Raw genomic sequence first — 16,062 nt, forward strand, 5'->3', positions numbered from 1 at the left:
CGCAGGGGCTGCTTAAACCCCTGAAATCGTTCATGCTCCCTACTATTGCTGGTTTGGTGGAGCTTGATACTTCGTACACCGACACGACGAATGCAATGCAATGACCTGGATGCAACGTCGACTGCTAATCGATCACCGATAAAGGGGTTGAGAGAATGGATGCGATAGACACATCTAGAGACACCTACCCCAATTTCCACGTGGGATCATACTCAGCCTAGGACTCTCGAGCACTAATGGCACACGAAGCGATGGCATGGCAGCATACACTTCCAAATCCGGACGGAGCGTCTGCGGCGATCGTGAAGTGAATGAAACACCCGTATGCGAACTTTACAGCACGCTACTGTTCAGCATCTCGTCGCACAACCGGAGCTCTTGCACATCCTCGAACCCCACCCCTGCTCTCGCCTCCACCAAATCAACAAAACACAACGAAACAGCAAACACACTCTACGAAGGCCATCATGACATCTAACCTCTCCCTCTGGCTCGTGCCCAACGAAAACAGCCCATTCTCAAAGACCGCCCAAGAGCTCATCTCGGACACGGTTCCCCGAAACTTCGTCTCGCAAGACGAGATTCAACATTTCCCTCCCCACGTCACAGTCACCGGAGAACTCAATGCAGGCAAAGCTTTCGGCGGAAAATCACCACAAGAATGGCTCGATAGCATCGACTTCTCGGCCTACAAGCCCGGCCAGAAAGAAGTCGTCCTCGAGCTCGATACGGTCGAAGCCGAAGATCCTTTCTTCCGGAAAATGAACATCTCCGTGAAAGAGAGCGAGGATCTACGACAAGTCTCAGCGACATCTCGCCGAGCAGCTGGATTGGATGAGGCGTGGTCGAAGAACGAGTATCGGCCGCATCTGAGCTTGTTCTATGGGGATGTGGCGACGCAGCAGGTCAAGGCGAAAGTCCCGCTGATTGAGATGAAGATTGGGTTTGCGCTGGGGGATTTGTTTGCTTGCTGTGGAGGCACGTTGTGTATGGGTGGGTATATCGTGGTTGTGGATACCAGGAAGCCGATTCGGGAGTGGAAGGACGCTATTGTGGCGAAGAGAGAGACGCCGTGGGCGATGTGGAGGGCTACGAGGAATTTGATTTGAAAGGCGTGACAGGACGGAAAACCGGAGAGACTAAGATTGAAATGTTTAATGTGTTCTATCCTTTATGAATGGCGAATACCGAGATTGAGGACATGTTACATCGTACAAAGATTCATTTTTCTCAGCGGAATCGTGCTCGACTTTATAGCATCATGAGTCGACAATATGTCGCGGCTCGGCCTGTCAAACTATTGCAAAGCCCTCGAAAGCAAACCCTGCTCGTGGTTCTAAGTCCTGTCGAGCGGTCCCGCCGCAGAAGTCATTGCTGGGACAAGCGGATCGTCAGAATCCGGACTCGACGAATAGACATCGCTGTCGTCCGTCTGTTTCGAGTACGCATTCCTCGACGTAATGTCTTGACCAGCATGTGACTGGCCTTGGACACTCGTAGTACCGTAATTTGGTGGTTGGACACGCTCATCAGGATCGCTCTCAGGCACCGTGACAAGCAGTTCCAGCGTTCTCGGACCAGTGTATTTGTGGCGAGCACCGGCCCACCACCAGCCGAGAGAGAAGACGCCCACGAAGGCGGCTACGACGATCGCGTAGTTCATGTTCGTCGCCGTGATGGGCACAGAGGTCGGGAAGAATAGGATGACGCTGATGAAGCTCACCCATGCGATGGCCGTGATATTCAATGGCTTGCTCATCCAGCCAAGCTCAAACTTTCCAGGTCGGAAGGGTGCTACGTCTTCGCGACCAGCATACCACAGTCGCGCGAAGATGACTGCGATGTAGCTGAGGTCCAGACAGGGCGCACAGAGGTTGAAGATGGCTGTGATTGTCTCGGTCGAGCCAAATCCGATGAAGTTAAGACAAGTGCAGAAGCCGACCACGAACCAGACGGCATTGACGGGTGTATGGGTATGTTCGTTGATCTTACTCCAGAACTTTGAAAATGGTAGAGCTTCGTCTCTGGCAAAGGCGTAGACCATTCGAGCGTTGGCAAGCATGGCACTTGCTCCCGTGAAGATCTGAACTAGGATGACGAAGAAGAGCATAGCTGACCCACCAGCCTTGCCGCCTGCATTGAGAAAGATCTGAGCAACGGGGAAGCCTGTTGGAGAACCGACGATGGAGTTCATGTAGTCCAGTGGTAGACAGAACGTAAGGCAAACATTCAGTGCCAGGCCAAGTACACCGGAGGAAAGAACGGCGATGAGAATGGCACGCGGTCCCTCGACGGAAGCATCGTGCGTTTCTTCAGACATGTGAGTCGTGCCATCGTAGTCGGTCATAACCCATGCGACGTTCAAGAAGCCGAGGAGAAAGGAGAACCCTCTCGATCCCCATCCTGAACCGTCTCGAATATCTGTAAGGACGAAGCTCACATTGCGTTTGTCGTCGGTCAAGGCGATTAATGCAACGCAGATCCCGACCGTTGCGAGGACGTTGATGGGTGCGAACCACATGATCGTGCGATGCAAACCCCTTGTCGTTAGAGAACAGACTGTGCCAAAGATGAAAAGCATGGCTATTGCCACTCCGACGATCATTGCCGGCGTGCTGTAAGAGGTCAATTTCTCTGAAAGCGCCCACGAGGCAACGTTGTTACTTACGGCGAGAATGCATATGAGCCATCGGAGAGTTCCGTGTTCATGCTGACCAAAGCCAAAAGCATCTGCCCGATTGTATATGCGAGAGATGCCACGCCAGCTGCTTGACCGAGGAAATTGCACCCTAAACATGATCAGCGCATGAAGACAAGACTCCCAATCCACCGTCAAGCTCTTACAACCAATGATCCAAGCCCATATCGCTACATGCTTTTGTGGGACGACATGTTTGGTGACAAAGTACATGCCACCCGCCGTGGGATAAGCAGAGACGAGCTCAGCCACTACCAAGATCAGTATATGCGCAAGCACAAGTGTCCAAAGACTTACCCGAAGAAGCAATCACCATTGCCATAAGGGATCCAATTAACCATGTCCACACCGCGGTAGCAGGGCCGCCAACAGAGATGGGTACTCCATACGTGGCAGGCTGGGAACCCAGTACACCTAGGACTGATATTGCGTAAGATCTTGTAGACCATTTGTTGAACTCTCGTCGAAGTTCCTGGACAATGTCAGCGGAGATGCTCGTTGAAAGCTGTCACTCGGCCTACCTGTTTGTAGCCGATCTGTGCAAGTAGTCGTTCGTCCTCATCGTGTATGGAAGCCATGTCTAACGAAGGCTGATCTGGTGTTCGCGCCGCCTCGACATCCACCCCTGACTCAGGGCCTGGCTTCTCCGAAGGGTACGCTGCTTTGACGTCTGCTGTACTCATGATGGCGGTTAATCGTGTTCCTGATCGATGAGAAAGGAAAGGAGTTCTGGGAAGTATATGCAGTTATCCGCAACGCCACCGCTATTTCAGAGGTGGTAGCACGTGGTAGGGCCAGTCCACATCGACGGGTGTTGGCCGTGACACCATACCGGAGGTGCTAACGCAAGATCATATGGATGCGCAGCCGTGGTTCACCAGCCGTGTCACGGCAAGTCATGATTATGGAGACGTAAGACGAGGCACGACGCCCGCGGACTGAAGGGCAGACTGGACCGCGCAGGTGGGTGAACATCTTGCCAGGTTCCTGCGCCAATGCTGCCCTCTCCGAAACTCTCCCGGAACCGCAAAGAAAAGATGGGCTACATACCAGTCTTTGCGGTCAGGAGGTGGTGGATAGGCGCGACGATTGGATGCTCCAGACCCTCACATCCGCGAGGGCGTATTCTCTATCCTCAATCGGCGAGCTGACGCGAGGCAAGGTCCAGTGCGTTGGGCGCACTTGTCGATCGAGACACGCGCTATCCATGCAGAGGGATGATTGCAGGAGTCGTGAATACTTGGTGATGCTGGATAGAATTCGTCGCTAACGCCGGCAGGATCGTGTTATGCTTTGTGGGTGCCGAAAGTTACTGCATCGTGAGCAATGAGGTGCTCTGATTGAACCTTGATGGCAGAGGGTGTGCTGGGAGTTTCCCGGGAGACGTCGTTGGGCAGAGGCTGAAACGACGTCGACTCAAGACGCTAGAAGCATTCCAGAAGGCCGCTAGGAAACCCGTAAAAGAGCATCCGACCCATCGCTCGACGTACGTGGAGCCGGCTTCACGTTGACGAGATGTTGTGCAACACGGGGATGTCGAACGAAAGCCCAGAAAACATATCATTCACACCTACTTTGTGAAGTCTCGTTATCGTGAGCCATGTGGCCGGAATCAAGATTGGAACGCCCCCTCTCGGCGGAGGGGACACAACGGCGAATGACCCGTGTCCCGGCCAATATCGGCATGAACTGATATTCAGCGGTGAGCGTGGTTGGACACGTCGTCAGGCATCTGTCCAATCGATGAAGACAGAGCAACAAAAGCATGGCTTGATATGATGTGAGCGGCGAATGGTGGCAAGTCTCGCTATGCGGCGAGTGTTGCATGCATCTGCGAACCTGAAGATGCCATGTATCGTCATTCGCCGGTATGCATTCCGCAAAGAGTAGAGCCATTGAAGACAACACCATCTTCTGTGCCGTGCGAGTATATCAGCCTTCACACTCCAATACCACAACACCATCATTGGCCGACAAAGCTCTTGCAATGGACGGTGACAATCTCAGTACCTAAAGTTTCTGACGCGCTGTAACGATCAGCGGCTGATGATGACATTCTGGGCTCCGTTGATGCGCTGGCAGGAGGCGCAACGTGACTGTTGATCCTTCGGAAGTACAGAGCGAGAGTCGACGCCCCAGAGCACGCATTGGCATAGGCAGCAATGTACTCTTGGCCCCTTATCACTTGTTTTGTCCTGGACACCTCGAGGCCGCGAACCGCTCCAGAACTGCTTGCGCAGGTCTAGCCCATAGTCCTTTGCGGCTGGCAGTTATGTGAATGGACTCCAGGCTTCGAGAGCAGGTCCATCTGGCCCCCTCATTGCATGCTGAAGGGAAATGTCGACATCCTTCATACACTCACGTCGTGCCAGGTGATAGTCGGTGAGCGCTGCTGTGTACACCATTCCAAAGCTCATTCAACCACCTGCAAGGACCTGGGCTGCTACTCAAGACGAGACGACGATGAAGAGGCAGACTCATCTGCGGGAAGAGAATCTGAAAAGAAGCTGATGTCCACACCTGTTCTCTGTGCTACCAGAGTAGCTAATTTGTACAACCGGGAGAGGCGGGCCGCAACTGAATCGCTGGGACGGCGACCCCAAGTCGTTCAATGCAGGTGTCCGACTGGACCGATCGCTTGGTAGAGTCCGAAGGGATGGTTCTGAATCCACGCTGGTGTGTCGTGAACGCAAGGTGGAAAGTGGAGAGTGTGAACTTGTTTCGCAGCTGCGGCATCGGTCATCCCTTGTGTAGCAGGCACCGCCATATCGAAATGGTTTCACTCGCTGAAGGTTTACATGATAAACTGGAGCGGTGAGCGGATCGTATGCAAGTGCAGGTAAGTCATATTACGTCGTAATTCCAGCTTACGCTCAGTCTTGACTAGGATCCTCGTAGACTCGTAATCTCATAACATTTGTGAAAGCATCGCCGAAGACGGAACAAGGCCATTCACCCATTCTTCAAGTTGGTTTCCAACTGTCTCGCGCTTTTGTAACGCCATTGGAAACACCGCAACACCTTCGCTTCCCTGTGCCGGTCAGTTGAGCCCGATGTCCTCGAGTGTCAGCGACGCTTACCAAAACAACATTCACAGTCTGTCAAACAAATCACTCCGGGATTGCTCCCAGATCCTCATATTGAGAGTTCAAGTACGCCAAGATCTGCGACTCGTACACTTGCTGCAGCCTCTCTTCCGACTCTTGCTGTCGCAGTTGACATTGCGATTCGTGCTGATGATGGAGCTCACGCAGTGAGCACTTCTGTGGTGACGAAGTCCTGCGCAGCGCATGCGATTTGAGGTTGGATTTCGACACTTGGATCCTGGCCTTTATGGTACTCGATGAGCTTCGCGAGCTGAGGGAGCCTGAATCATCCTCCGAGACGTCGCTCTGGGCTGTGTAGAATGAGCAGTCTGAGAATGGCGTTGCGGTACGTAAGATGGCATTGCTCGCTTTTTCATGCTGGCAGTTATGGTCTTGTCCGTTGAGAAACGAACACAAGGAACAGTGATGGTCTTGAGTCGCAGCCATGTCGTTGATCAGCCGAATGCAGACGGCGGGTGAGTAAGCCGGTGAGTGCTCCATGGTTGTACGCTTGAATGGTTTGGTCTCTGGTACAAAGGTACCACGGCGGCGCGATGGATGTCAATAGCAGAGACTACTAACATATGATTGAGAAGGAGGTTGGAGAGTACAATCGCGTGGCAGGGTGGTCATCAAGGATTAATGAGTGTGGCCAGCCGAACAGCCATGAGGTCACGGCACTCTGGTCAGACCAGTGAGGAATCTTGCCCTGAAAGCGACCACACAACCCGGCTGGGCCGATTGCTGTAAGCTCAGAGTTGCTTTGTACTCTGCAAAGGTAATATACGAGTTGCAGTGCATCGTGGCGGGAGCAGCCTCAACGACATTGGGAAATTTTCCAGGCCAGGACGCAGTCGTGAGCCTGCAAGCGAGCATTTTCACCGCGCTGATTCGTTGCGTCGTGCAGAAGCTGGTATGTTGTAGCTATGTTAGTAACGCATCGTCATATCGATCTCTTGGTCGATAGTCAGACGAGGTTGCATGGCTAGTAGTACGAAGACGCCTGGGGTGGCTCACAGCTCGCTGACCATACAGAAGCTGAAGAGCTCTTACCACACCACTGCAAGTCGAAAATGGTCGAGCCTCTAAGCTGCTGGATGCTGTTTTGGGCATGTTTGGCGACCAAAAGGAGGTGTAGGAGGCTCAAGTAAGACGCATGTCGTGATGAAGCTTCAGTAGTTCCGCTCAGGTGAGGTTGGCGTGCGAGGTTGGTCGGTGGCTGGGCTCCAACGGCTTTCGAACCTTCCACTCGGGGCGCCTGTCAAACGAGCCGGATGCACCCGGTTCAAACTCAATACGCGACGATTCGACACTTCACTCGTGTTTGTAGTCCTCGATGGCGAAACTCGCAAGCGTGGAAATGCACAAACTGAGCAAGTTGGACCGTTCTAGAGAAGCCGGTGAGAATTCAAACAAAGTGCCACCATTTAAAACCCCGGAGCAACACGTTTCCTCACAGGAACGCTTCATCAGAAGAGCAATAAAGCTACGCCTGAAACATCGACCTAATTGCAAAACCGCAGCTGAACCCTCTCGCTCTTCTACATGTCATCGTACTCCTCCCCCAGATCTCCTGCCAACTCTGCACCGAGCCGACCCAGAACTGACATTGGCGCTCGGCGCATTTTCATTGCGATGGAACTCGCAGGAATCGGCTTGAGGAAGTCAAGAGTCTCCTGCTTGAGGTTGTCCTCCATATCATCGTACTGGTAGAAGACCCGCAAGTGCCTGATCCAACGCGCGTTCTTGCCGATATGGCTGAGCGACTCGCCAGCTGCATCCAACTGGTCGATGTATCCGGTCCCGTGGATCTGAAACTCGATGTTGCCGTAGTAGACGGGAAGGGCTTCTTTGCGGACTTTTCTTGAGACTTTGGTGATCGCAGGCTGGAGCCACCACTTGGTGTCGTTGCAGTAATCTGCGCCATACTTGTCGGTTCCCTCGCTCTGCAGAATGAGAACCGGCGTCCCATCGACCCATCTGTACTTCTCTTGGTCTTCCTCATCGTCCGCATCGGGCTTCATGACCAGCCAATAGATTTGATTGCGGACGTTCTTGGGGAGGGTCATGAGGCTCATGCGATTCTTGGACGCCGCCATGACTGGCTGCCTTTGGAACATCAGCTGAGTTGGAGGCAATGTGAGAAGATCAGACTCACTGTACGAGGATGCCCAGCATCATCTCAGCTTTGCATCGAGAAATGATTGCATTGAGCGGTGCCGTCTTGATGTATCGATACTCCTCGCGAAGCTGCACTCGTATGGAGTCTGCAATGCGTGCAACGCTCTCTTGCATCTCGTCGTAGTCGTCCATGGTGTTGCGTGTGCTGGCAGCGGGTTCGTCTGGTTGTCGGGAGTTAGTGTTGAGGGTGAAGTTGGGATTAAAGTTGAAGCTTTGACGCTAGGCACATGCCAGCGCTCGCTCGTGAAGAGGAAGGAGCCAGACCGCCGAGGAAGGAACAACTCAAAACAAAAAAGTCAACGAGCGAGGTTGACAGGAGCAGATCAAAATGGAAATGATATACTTCACCACTGCCATGCGCACACATCGGATGTATTCAGCCTCGGGTGTGGCTCACATTTGAGCATTCTATCAACTAGATGGCCTCAACAACTCCCTCTGCGACGCCACAAGCTCCTCTGTCGTGGCGAAGATAGGCACATCAGGCCGACAAACCGTCCCCTCCGCCGGCAACTTCCCACTGACAAAATACTCCCCCACGGCATCGATCGTGCATTTAGAGAGTTGCATTTCCGAGGTATGCTGTGATGAATGTAAGCCAGACTCAGGACATGCTTGGGAAGAGAAAAGAGATGTGATGGGATGACTTACCCCATACCCCTCATGCACCAACAACCGACTCCCATGAAACGTAGCAGAAGCATTCCTTGCCGCATCCAAACTCGTAATCGGATCGAAGACATTCCCGACGAACAAAATCGGTTTGCGCGTCTGCACGTCAAAGGCGCCGGTGTATCGCTCCTTGGCGACGAACGGCCACTGCGAGCAGAGCAGGGGCTGCGCGAAGAGGACATAGCTTCCCAGTTGCGGGGATTGGCGCAAGAGGGTTTGGGCGATGGGGAGAACTTGGGAGACGTCGGTGGCGCGGAGGGTGACGTCGGAGCAGCGGATTGAGGGGATGGATTCTTGTTGCGACATGTCGTTGAAGGGAGGGGGAGGGGGAGTCGGGGTCGCGGCGATTAGGGCTGCGTAGGCGGTGGCGTTGCGCGAGATGATGGCGTCGATGTTTGCCGCGAGGGCGGGCCACCCGGCGGGGGCGTAGAGGCCTTGGATGATGGTTTGTTCGAGGCTGGAGGCTGTGATGAAGGCGGAGGGGCTTGGGCCGTAGGAGAAGGGGTTGCTTTGGAGGTATTCGAGGCCTTCGGAGAATTGTTGCTGGAGGTTTCTGATTGAGGTGGAGCGGGCGACGAGGGGGCATTCGGTGGGGCGGGAGAGGCAGGCGCTGAGGAACCCGGCGAAGACGGCGTCTGTGCTGGCGAGTTGTTGGTAGTCTCTGTTCGAAGAGTCTGGGTCAGTATCGAGCAGACTTCTTGTGCGATATTGTGGGTGACTTACAATCCAGCGACATACTCGTGCGGGTTGAGCACACCGTCGAGCACCATGCTCTCAACTTTCTCAGGAAACATGGCCGCAAAGATCATGCCCAAGGCAGTGCCATACGAGGCCCCTTCAACAGGTCAGTTATCCCTTTCCCTCGCTCACTCTTCATAACAACCCACCATAATACCTCAAAAGCCCGTCCTCACCCAAAGAATCAACAATCTCCACCATGTCCCTCGCCACATATGCACTCCCCAGCAAATCCCCTGTATCTTTCAACGCGGCTTCGCACGCCTGCGCAACAGACCCCGCGACCCCAAACGCCGTGCGGGCGCTGCTCTCGAAGTTCGACTCGGTGATATATGGAATCCTGTCGAGAGCTAGCTGTCGCTCTGCTGCCGTCGCGAAGCAGACAGCGGGGATTGTGGTCCCCGTGCCGCGAGGATCCCAGGTGACGACGTCGTATTCGAAGGCTGTGTAGCTGTGGAACATCCTCAGTCTGTACATCGCCTTGTCAAGGATTACAGAGGACTTACGCGGAAACGATGGCGGCAAGTTGACCATGCTGCTGCACCAATGCCGTCCGGCCACTATCACCTGGTCCTCCAGGATTGAAGAGCACACTGCCCTTGGCTGGCTACTTGGGCGCCGGATACCTGAGCAGATTCAGCTGGAGGGTGTTGTTGCCGCCCGCAGCTCGCTGGTAATCAAGCGGAACGTCGAGGGTTGCGCATTGATAGACCGAAGACTCATTCCCGGGAAGACTTTGGCATGGACTCCATTGGATCTTGGAACTGTTCGAGCCTTGTTGAGCCAGGACCGAAATGGCTTGAGCCAGCAATAGAGTCGTGAAGCCTCTCATGATCGCAGATTAAGTATTGCCAGTCGTTGACTTCCAACCTCAAGCACGGCCAAGCTCACAGATATATCCGACCCTGCAACGAGCACAGACGAGTCGTCTAAACAGCAAAAACATCGTCATCGTCAACACCGCGCCACGCGATCCTGGCAAGACTATGCCATGAATGTCATAATCGCAACTGTTAGCTCCATCGCAGCGGTCTTTTCTCGACGATCAATCACGCCGTCCAGGCGATGAAGCCACTCAAGAAGGAACAAACACTCAATTTCTGTTGTAGCGCGTGGCTCTCAGCCGCAAGTCATGCAGGAACAGGCAGAAGGACGAGGTTCGCTTGAAGTGATCGACAGCGAGAACGAATACGGGGGTCGCGCTTGGGCTGGGCTGAGTGGAAAATTGCACCTACGGCCGTCGAAAAGTCGGGTTAGGAAATACTTCGCACTTTGAGTAGTTCTTGGAATTAGTGTCTTCGCAAACGGCTGGTTGAAAAGCGGATTGGTACGTAGACGAGATTGAAGTTGGTGCTGTGCCTCATTTATCGTGTTGTGTGGGCGAGATGTTGGCGTTTGACTGATGCTGCAATATCGCCTTTCTCTTCAGGTCAGCGCAGATGCCAGTATATAGTTGAGTGAAGCGGCCAGACAATCTTTGGACGTGAAAATGACCTTTCGAACGAAGATTGTGCATAGAAAGCAAATCAGCGAAAGGTACAAAAATGTCAAAAAGTTAAAAAAGTAATACGAAACAACATTCAGCAGCAGCAGCAGCAGCAGCAGAGTAAGCTCCCCGTCTCTGCGCGCTCAAATCCCATATGACTGTATTCACAAAATGTCCCAGAAAGAATCAAAGAACGCCGGAACAGATCTCCCCTTTTTCTTCCGCGCTGTGGTCAACAAATGCAATGCCTCGTTCTACGTCATACATGTATGTCGTCGCTCACTCGTTTAGATAACATTCAAATGCGGCAGGCTGCGCACTTTCACGCCGCCGGCAGTCGCCGTGGGGAGCGCAGAGGTTGTGACGGCGGATGGGGTGAAGACGCCATTGTTGACGAGCCAGGCGGCCGAGTTGAATTCGGAGTAGAGCTCGCTGATCTGGAAGCCGAAGGAGTTTTCGGCGGGGACGACTTTGAGGAGGCCGAGGCCGACGACGGGCTGGAAGGATATGCGTTAGCTTGGAGGTGAGGTTGGTAGAGGGGATTGCAGAAGACTTACAATGTCGTCAGACTCATTGGCGTTACCGGCTCCGGAGCGAAGAGTTTGCCATTGGACGGTGGTCGTGTCGCAGCCGTGCCATACCTTCAGGGTGTCGAATGGAATCGGAGGCTGAGTGCCGTGGCCTGCAACGAACTCGGCACGGTTCTCGAAGGTGAGGGCGTTGACTGTGAAGGGGTAGTCGTTTCCTCGGTTGCGGATGATGTTCACGGCGGACGAGTAGTCGATGAAGTCCTCGGTCAGGACTTCGAGAGCGAGCTCGAGAGTGTAGCCTGAGATGAGCTGGCGAAAGATTGCGGCGATCTCGTCGGCTTGGTCGTCGGTGAGGCAGAATGAGGGGACTTCAGGACAGGTGCTGTTGCCATTGCCAGGGTCTGGGGTAGGAGTGGTGCCGTTGCCATTGCCGGGGGTGCCGTAGTCCTTTTGCTTGTGCTTGCCCCAGCCGCCGTAGCCTTTGCCATTCCAGACGTTCTTGACGCCGTGCTCCCAGCCGGGAGATGGTGCCGCGAAGGCGGTGGTTGTGAGAGCCGCAGAGGCGAGAGCAATCGCAGTGAAGCGCATCTTGTCGGGAGAGTGTGGCGATGTGATTGGGTGGACTTGGAGAGCTGTCTGTAGGAGAGCCGAAGAGCCAAGAAAGAGGTCTGAAGGCTGCTGCTGTTGTGTAATGTAGCGATTGAATCTAGGAAAAGAACAGGATTGGGATTATGCTTGGTGGTTGCGAGAGAAGCGAGTTGTGGTGTGGATGAGAAGATATGAAAATGACGGACTCACTCGCCTGTTATACTCTGGCAGAGACTCATGGCACGGGGCAGTCCCCTGCTGCAAATAGAAGTGGGCTCATCCACACGCAAAGGGTGTGGGCAGCCCCATCTTGGCCAGGCCATGATGCTGGCGAGGAGAATGCCATTTTCAGCAAACCCAAGAGTCTGACTTGCTTTGCGATCTCTGTCATGCAGCGACCCGTAATAGTCGATCAATTCTCCGATGCACAAACCCACTCAAATGCGCCTGGGCAGGCATCCCGGACAAGATGCAGCATGTAGGGAGGGCCGGGATGGGGGTCTGAAGATGGACGACGTGCATCTCTCAGCCATGCTGTGATGCAGTGGACGTCTTGGCCGGATGATGGCATGCATCGCGCGTGGCCCGAGTCGCGAGGCGGATGATCATAGGAGCGCATTCCAGCACGAGGAGTTGAGAGTTGAGGCTGTTTGTGGAGGCGGCCATGTCAGTGATGATTATTGCCCAGACCGGGTCTCCATTCTGCGGCGCGGCGGGTGAGGCATAGACAGACTGTCGAGGCGGAGCGAAGACATCGAAGCGTTTGAACAGACAACCAAGTGGACTCGCCCAGCATTGGCAGGTGAGCCGCCAAGTCGTTTAGCCAATTATAGGCGGGCGCGCGCAGCAACAGAGACGATGTCGCAACAGAAGCCACAACGGTGCGGGCAGCCTCAACGGTGAAACCGAGGGTTAGCAGTTCTGTGACGTTGTACGTGGTAGAATTGATTGTTGCCATGGCGAGAGGTCCAGGGAGGGGTGAGGACAAGGCTGCGGTGCGAGGGGGTCGAGGGCGGCAGATGGAATGCGTGCCGCCAGCGTGCTACGGCTTCCTTCATCGCGCATACGCGAAAATCGGTTCGGGGAGCGTGTCAGGCCGGATGGAGAGTCGCGTGCTGCTGCTTTCAGTCACTCGGACAGGCATGCTGCCGATGCCCAGCACGCAACTCATGGTCGATGGGCCAGGATACGGGCACTGCAGCACACGGAGTCCACGCTGTGGCGCTCGCGTTGTCTGGGCGGCGCCCTCCCCCTCGCTGGCCGGGTCTGGCGGCGGGCTCGTCGTTGCCATCGCAGCGGTCATGACAGCGCATACCGGCAGCCGGCGCTGCAGCGACAAGGCCAGGCTGATGTTAGGGATGGTGATGTGGGAGCGAAGGTGAAGAGTGAGACGGCGAAGGTTGGCGGAGAACCGTCTCGGACTCGATTTGACTCTCGGCCGCTCCCGGCGCCGCTCAAAGTTTGCTGGCGACTCAGTCGACGTCGCACCTTCAAACTCTTCGTACAACACACGTCTCTACCTGAGATGTGCATTTGTGCAGTGCGGAGATTGCCAGGACACACGCGGTGCACTCACCCGTCCTTCCATGACTGCTCGCATTGCACGCGAGCGTCTCGCCCGTGACCCGTTCTGAGCTTGTATGGACGCACCACCCGTTCCCCTTTCTCCCTCCAAGACGACAACACGAGGTCCTTACCAACGATTCCTCTTGTTCTGTCCAATTGCTCCAACATGGCCAAGCAGCGCAGTCGCGACGACGCTGTTCTTCTAGCCCTCGCGACAGTCACACCAATCTCGCTTCAGTCTCGAGCCGCCTTCGCTTCCGCACACTATCCAAAGCGCAGGATGAGAACAATGCGGTCTGCCAAGCCGACCATCAATGCTCTGCACTCTGCCCTATGCTGTGCATGTGTGTCGTGAATGTTTGGTTCTGGTACGCTGGGCATGCCGAATTTGCAGCTGACATACAGCTGTGAGGGTGTGAGGCTCTGCCAACTGAACCCATGTCCACCGCTGTGGCGCTGCCCTCTGGGGCTGAATCAGACGCATGAATGGAATCTCACATAACAATTGCTTTCTCACCATGCAAACCGCCGCTCACTTGCCTGATGGCTTCTGCCCAGAACTTACCCCAAGGCTGGTGGTCTACAAGATCATCCCTCTGATGATATTGATCATCTCGCTTCGAGCCATGTGGCAACACGGCGTCGCTTGGCTGCCAACAGATAGAATCGACATTCTCGCAGACGACCATGGTTGATCGCGACGATTCGTCTACTGGAACCACTTTCGGAAGGAGAAAAGCTTCATCAAAGTGTCCCATGGGAATGCGCCGACCTTCTGACTGGTTGCTGCAGCATCGCACAGAGCTTGTGAGCTTGTACGACGATCGTCAAAGATGCTGCCACGTGTGAGAAACCAACACGGAAAAACCGAGGATCCGACGGGAATCGTTCATGCCCTGTGATTACTGGTCACATGCATCATTCACCAGCAACATGTCCAGAATCGAGAATGAAGGGCGGAATTTGAACTTCGGAAGTACAAGCTTTGCAAGTCGGCATTGACTTCAATACAGCGAAAGCCAAAATGTGACGGGCTTTGGCCGTGCTGTAGCTGCAAGCAAAGAGTCGAAGCCCTTCCCCTCCTTCGAGAAGGTCTTGGGTGTTTGGTAGCATTGGACCATTCCATACCTCAAGCATCAAAGTGCTGGACCGCCTGACATGTAGGTTACCAATTCAAAGCGAACATTGCCGTTGTTCCAGACGTTGACGCCTGCAGTTATATCTGGACGACTTCGAAAGACTCTACTTGGAAAGTCAAAATCTCCTGCTTCCGCATGGCCTGCGTGCTTGTGACCGTCCATCGGTCTCAAAGCTCCAGCTGGAGCACCTGCTGGCTTTGAAACCGTCCTTTCAACACATCATCACCGCTCATGGCATGCAACTCTTCATCGTGGACCTGCGCTTTCGACCTTGGCCATACCGCTCGCCACTGTCCTTCAACCTGAACCTGCACTTTTCGTTCATCCGCCGGGATCCAAGGCAGCTTGAGCTCCACCCCTGCAGACACTGAGCTTCGAGGCAGAAGTTCGACCAAGTCCTCGTGCGATGGCGGTAACATCCTGCTCACTCTGATCCTTGGACTTGCAATCTCTTTACCAGTGGCCGCGTCGTGGATTTTGAACACTCCGCTGTTCAGGGCTGTCGGATCGAATGGCGAATCCCATTTCAGAAGCGTCAGTGTGTTTCCTGGGTTCTTGTTCTCGATCGTCACTACGACACTGCTTGGATTCTTCGTTCCACCATCGGCAAGCGACACAACCAGATCCTTGGTCGAAGGATTTCTGTCTGATGCTGAATCTTCTTTTGATTCATCAGAGGTTGCCATGTCGCCGGAGTCTCGAATGTTGTTCTCAGTCTTGGACGCCGTCCGGACGTACAAACCAGCAAACAGAATGAGGGCAATGAATAAGATCACTTCCCGACGACCTGCCATCGATGTCTGGCTATGCTTTGTTCAACATCAGTCGCACGACACTGTGTTCAAAATTGCCTTGGCCAAGATGCCAGTGTTGAGCACAGGCGAGATCCGTGCGCGCCTGAAGAGCAAATTAAAACCTCCGCAACCTGGCCGGCTCAAGTCGTGACGCCAAAAAGCGGACCCATGCGCTATGTCGCACCTCCTTGTTGTAGGTACTCGAGCCAAGATCGGCTTTCTTATCGGACACTCCACTTGCCCTGCCAAAGAAGGAAGGAGCACCTGGCTTGATCCGCTGTTACGTGCACACAGGCCGCACTCTATCTGTTGAACACTCTATTCACTCCACATCCACTACCGCTAGCGGCCGAAAGTCTATCATTACTTCTACCTCACCCGTCTTGGCCCGTCTTGGGATTGGGGCGACACCACACTCGACTGGTCAAGACCGCGAGACGGACTCGATGCAATGCAGAAGATAAATGAATACGAAGCGCTTGGTGTTTGCTTACAAGACCTTCCTCTTCGAGTGGTGCTCCGTGCACCGAAACAACGGCACCTCTATTACAACTCAACATCTCAGGGGGACATCGACAATTGAA

At 54.2% G+C, this 16,062-nt stretch overlaps 8 protein-coding genes across 8 annotated transcripts; 1 reads left to right on the forward strand and 7 right to left on the reverse strand.

Annotated features, from left to right (window-relative positions):
- Positions 1-467: 467 nt before the first annotated feature.
- Positions 468-1,109, forward strand: M409DRAFT_15672 (uncharacterized protein; the record flags this gene model as incomplete). The annotated part of the gene is made up of 1 exon (XM_033803292.1): positions 468-1,109. The coding sequence occupies one exon, from the start codon at positions 468-470 to the stop codon at positions 1,107-1,109; it is 642 nt and encodes a 213-aa protein (XP_033674276.1).
- A 227-nt stretch (positions 1,110-1,336) lies between these two features.
- Positions 1,337-3,276, reverse strand: M409DRAFT_61824 (uncharacterized protein; the record flags this gene model as incomplete). The annotated part of the gene is made up of 6 exons (XM_033814895.1): positions 1,337-1,485; positions 1,525-2,615; positions 2,669-2,789; positions 2,845-2,949; positions 2,996-3,170; positions 3,220-3,276. 6 exons carry the CDS (start codon positions 3,274-3,276, stop codon positions 1,337-1,339), a joined length of 1,698 nt encoding a protein of 565 aa, XP_033674277.1.
- Positions 3,277-5,808: 2,532 nt separating this feature from the next.
- On the reverse strand, positions 5,809-6,285 carry M409DRAFT_15674 (uncharacterized protein; the record flags this gene model as incomplete). Its single annotated transcript, XM_033803293.1, has 1 exon — positions 5,809-6,285. One exon carries the CDS (start codon positions 6,283-6,285, stop codon positions 5,809-5,811), a length of 477 nt encoding a protein of 158 aa, XP_033674278.1.
- Positions 6,286-7,325: 1,040 nt separating this feature from the next.
- M409DRAFT_48374 (uncharacterized protein) lies at positions 7,326-7,883 on the reverse strand (the record flags this gene model as incomplete). Its single annotated transcript, XM_033810918.1, has 1 exon — positions 7,326-7,883. The coding sequence occupies one exon, from the start codon at positions 7,881-7,883 to the stop codon at positions 7,326-7,328; it is 558 nt and encodes a 185-aa protein (XP_033674279.1).
- A 493-nt stretch (positions 7,884-8,376) lies between these two features.
- On the reverse strand, positions 8,377-9,909 carry M409DRAFT_48375 (uncharacterized protein; the record flags this gene model as incomplete). Its single annotated transcript, XM_033810919.1, has 4 exons — positions 8,377-8,547; positions 8,617-9,331; positions 9,361-9,472; positions 9,525-9,909. 4 exons carry the CDS (start codon positions 9,907-9,909, stop codon positions 8,377-8,379), a joined length of 1,383 nt encoding a protein of 460 aa, XP_033674280.1.
- Positions 9,910-11,148: 1,239 nt separating this feature from the next.
- Positions 11,149-11,979, reverse strand: M409DRAFT_15676 (uncharacterized protein; the record flags this gene model as incomplete). The annotated part of the gene is made up of 2 exons (XM_033803294.1): positions 11,149-11,358; positions 11,419-11,979. 2 exons carry the CDS (start codon positions 11,977-11,979, stop codon positions 11,149-11,151), a joined length of 771 nt encoding a protein of 256 aa, XP_033674281.1.
- A 1,054-nt stretch (positions 11,980-13,033) lies between these two features.
- Positions 13,034-13,567, reverse strand: M409DRAFT_48377 (uncharacterized protein; the record flags this gene model as incomplete). The annotated part of the gene is made up of 2 exons (XM_033810920.1): positions 13,034-13,495; positions 13,556-13,567. The coding sequence occupies 2 exons, from the start codon at positions 13,565-13,567 to the stop codon at positions 13,034-13,036; spliced, it is 474 nt and encodes a 157-aa protein (XP_033674282.1).
- Positions 13,568-14,851: 1,284 nt separating this feature from the next.
- Positions 14,852-15,478, reverse strand: M409DRAFT_15677 (uncharacterized protein; the record flags this gene model as incomplete). Its single annotated transcript, XM_033803295.1, has 1 exon — positions 14,852-15,478. One exon carries the CDS (start codon positions 15,476-15,478, stop codon positions 14,852-14,854), a length of 627 nt encoding a protein of 208 aa, XP_033674283.1.
- Positions 15,479-16,062: the final 584 nt, after the last annotated feature.

The sequence above is a fragment of the Zasmidium cellare genome (genome assembly GCF_010093935.1).
Source record: "Zasmidium cellare ATCC 36951 unplaced genomic scaffold M409scaffold_1, whole genome shotgun sequence".
In the NCBI taxonomy this organism is placed as follows: Eukaryota; Fungi; Ascomycota; class Dothideomycetes; order Mycosphaerellales; family Mycosphaerellaceae; genus Zasmidium; species Zasmidium cellare.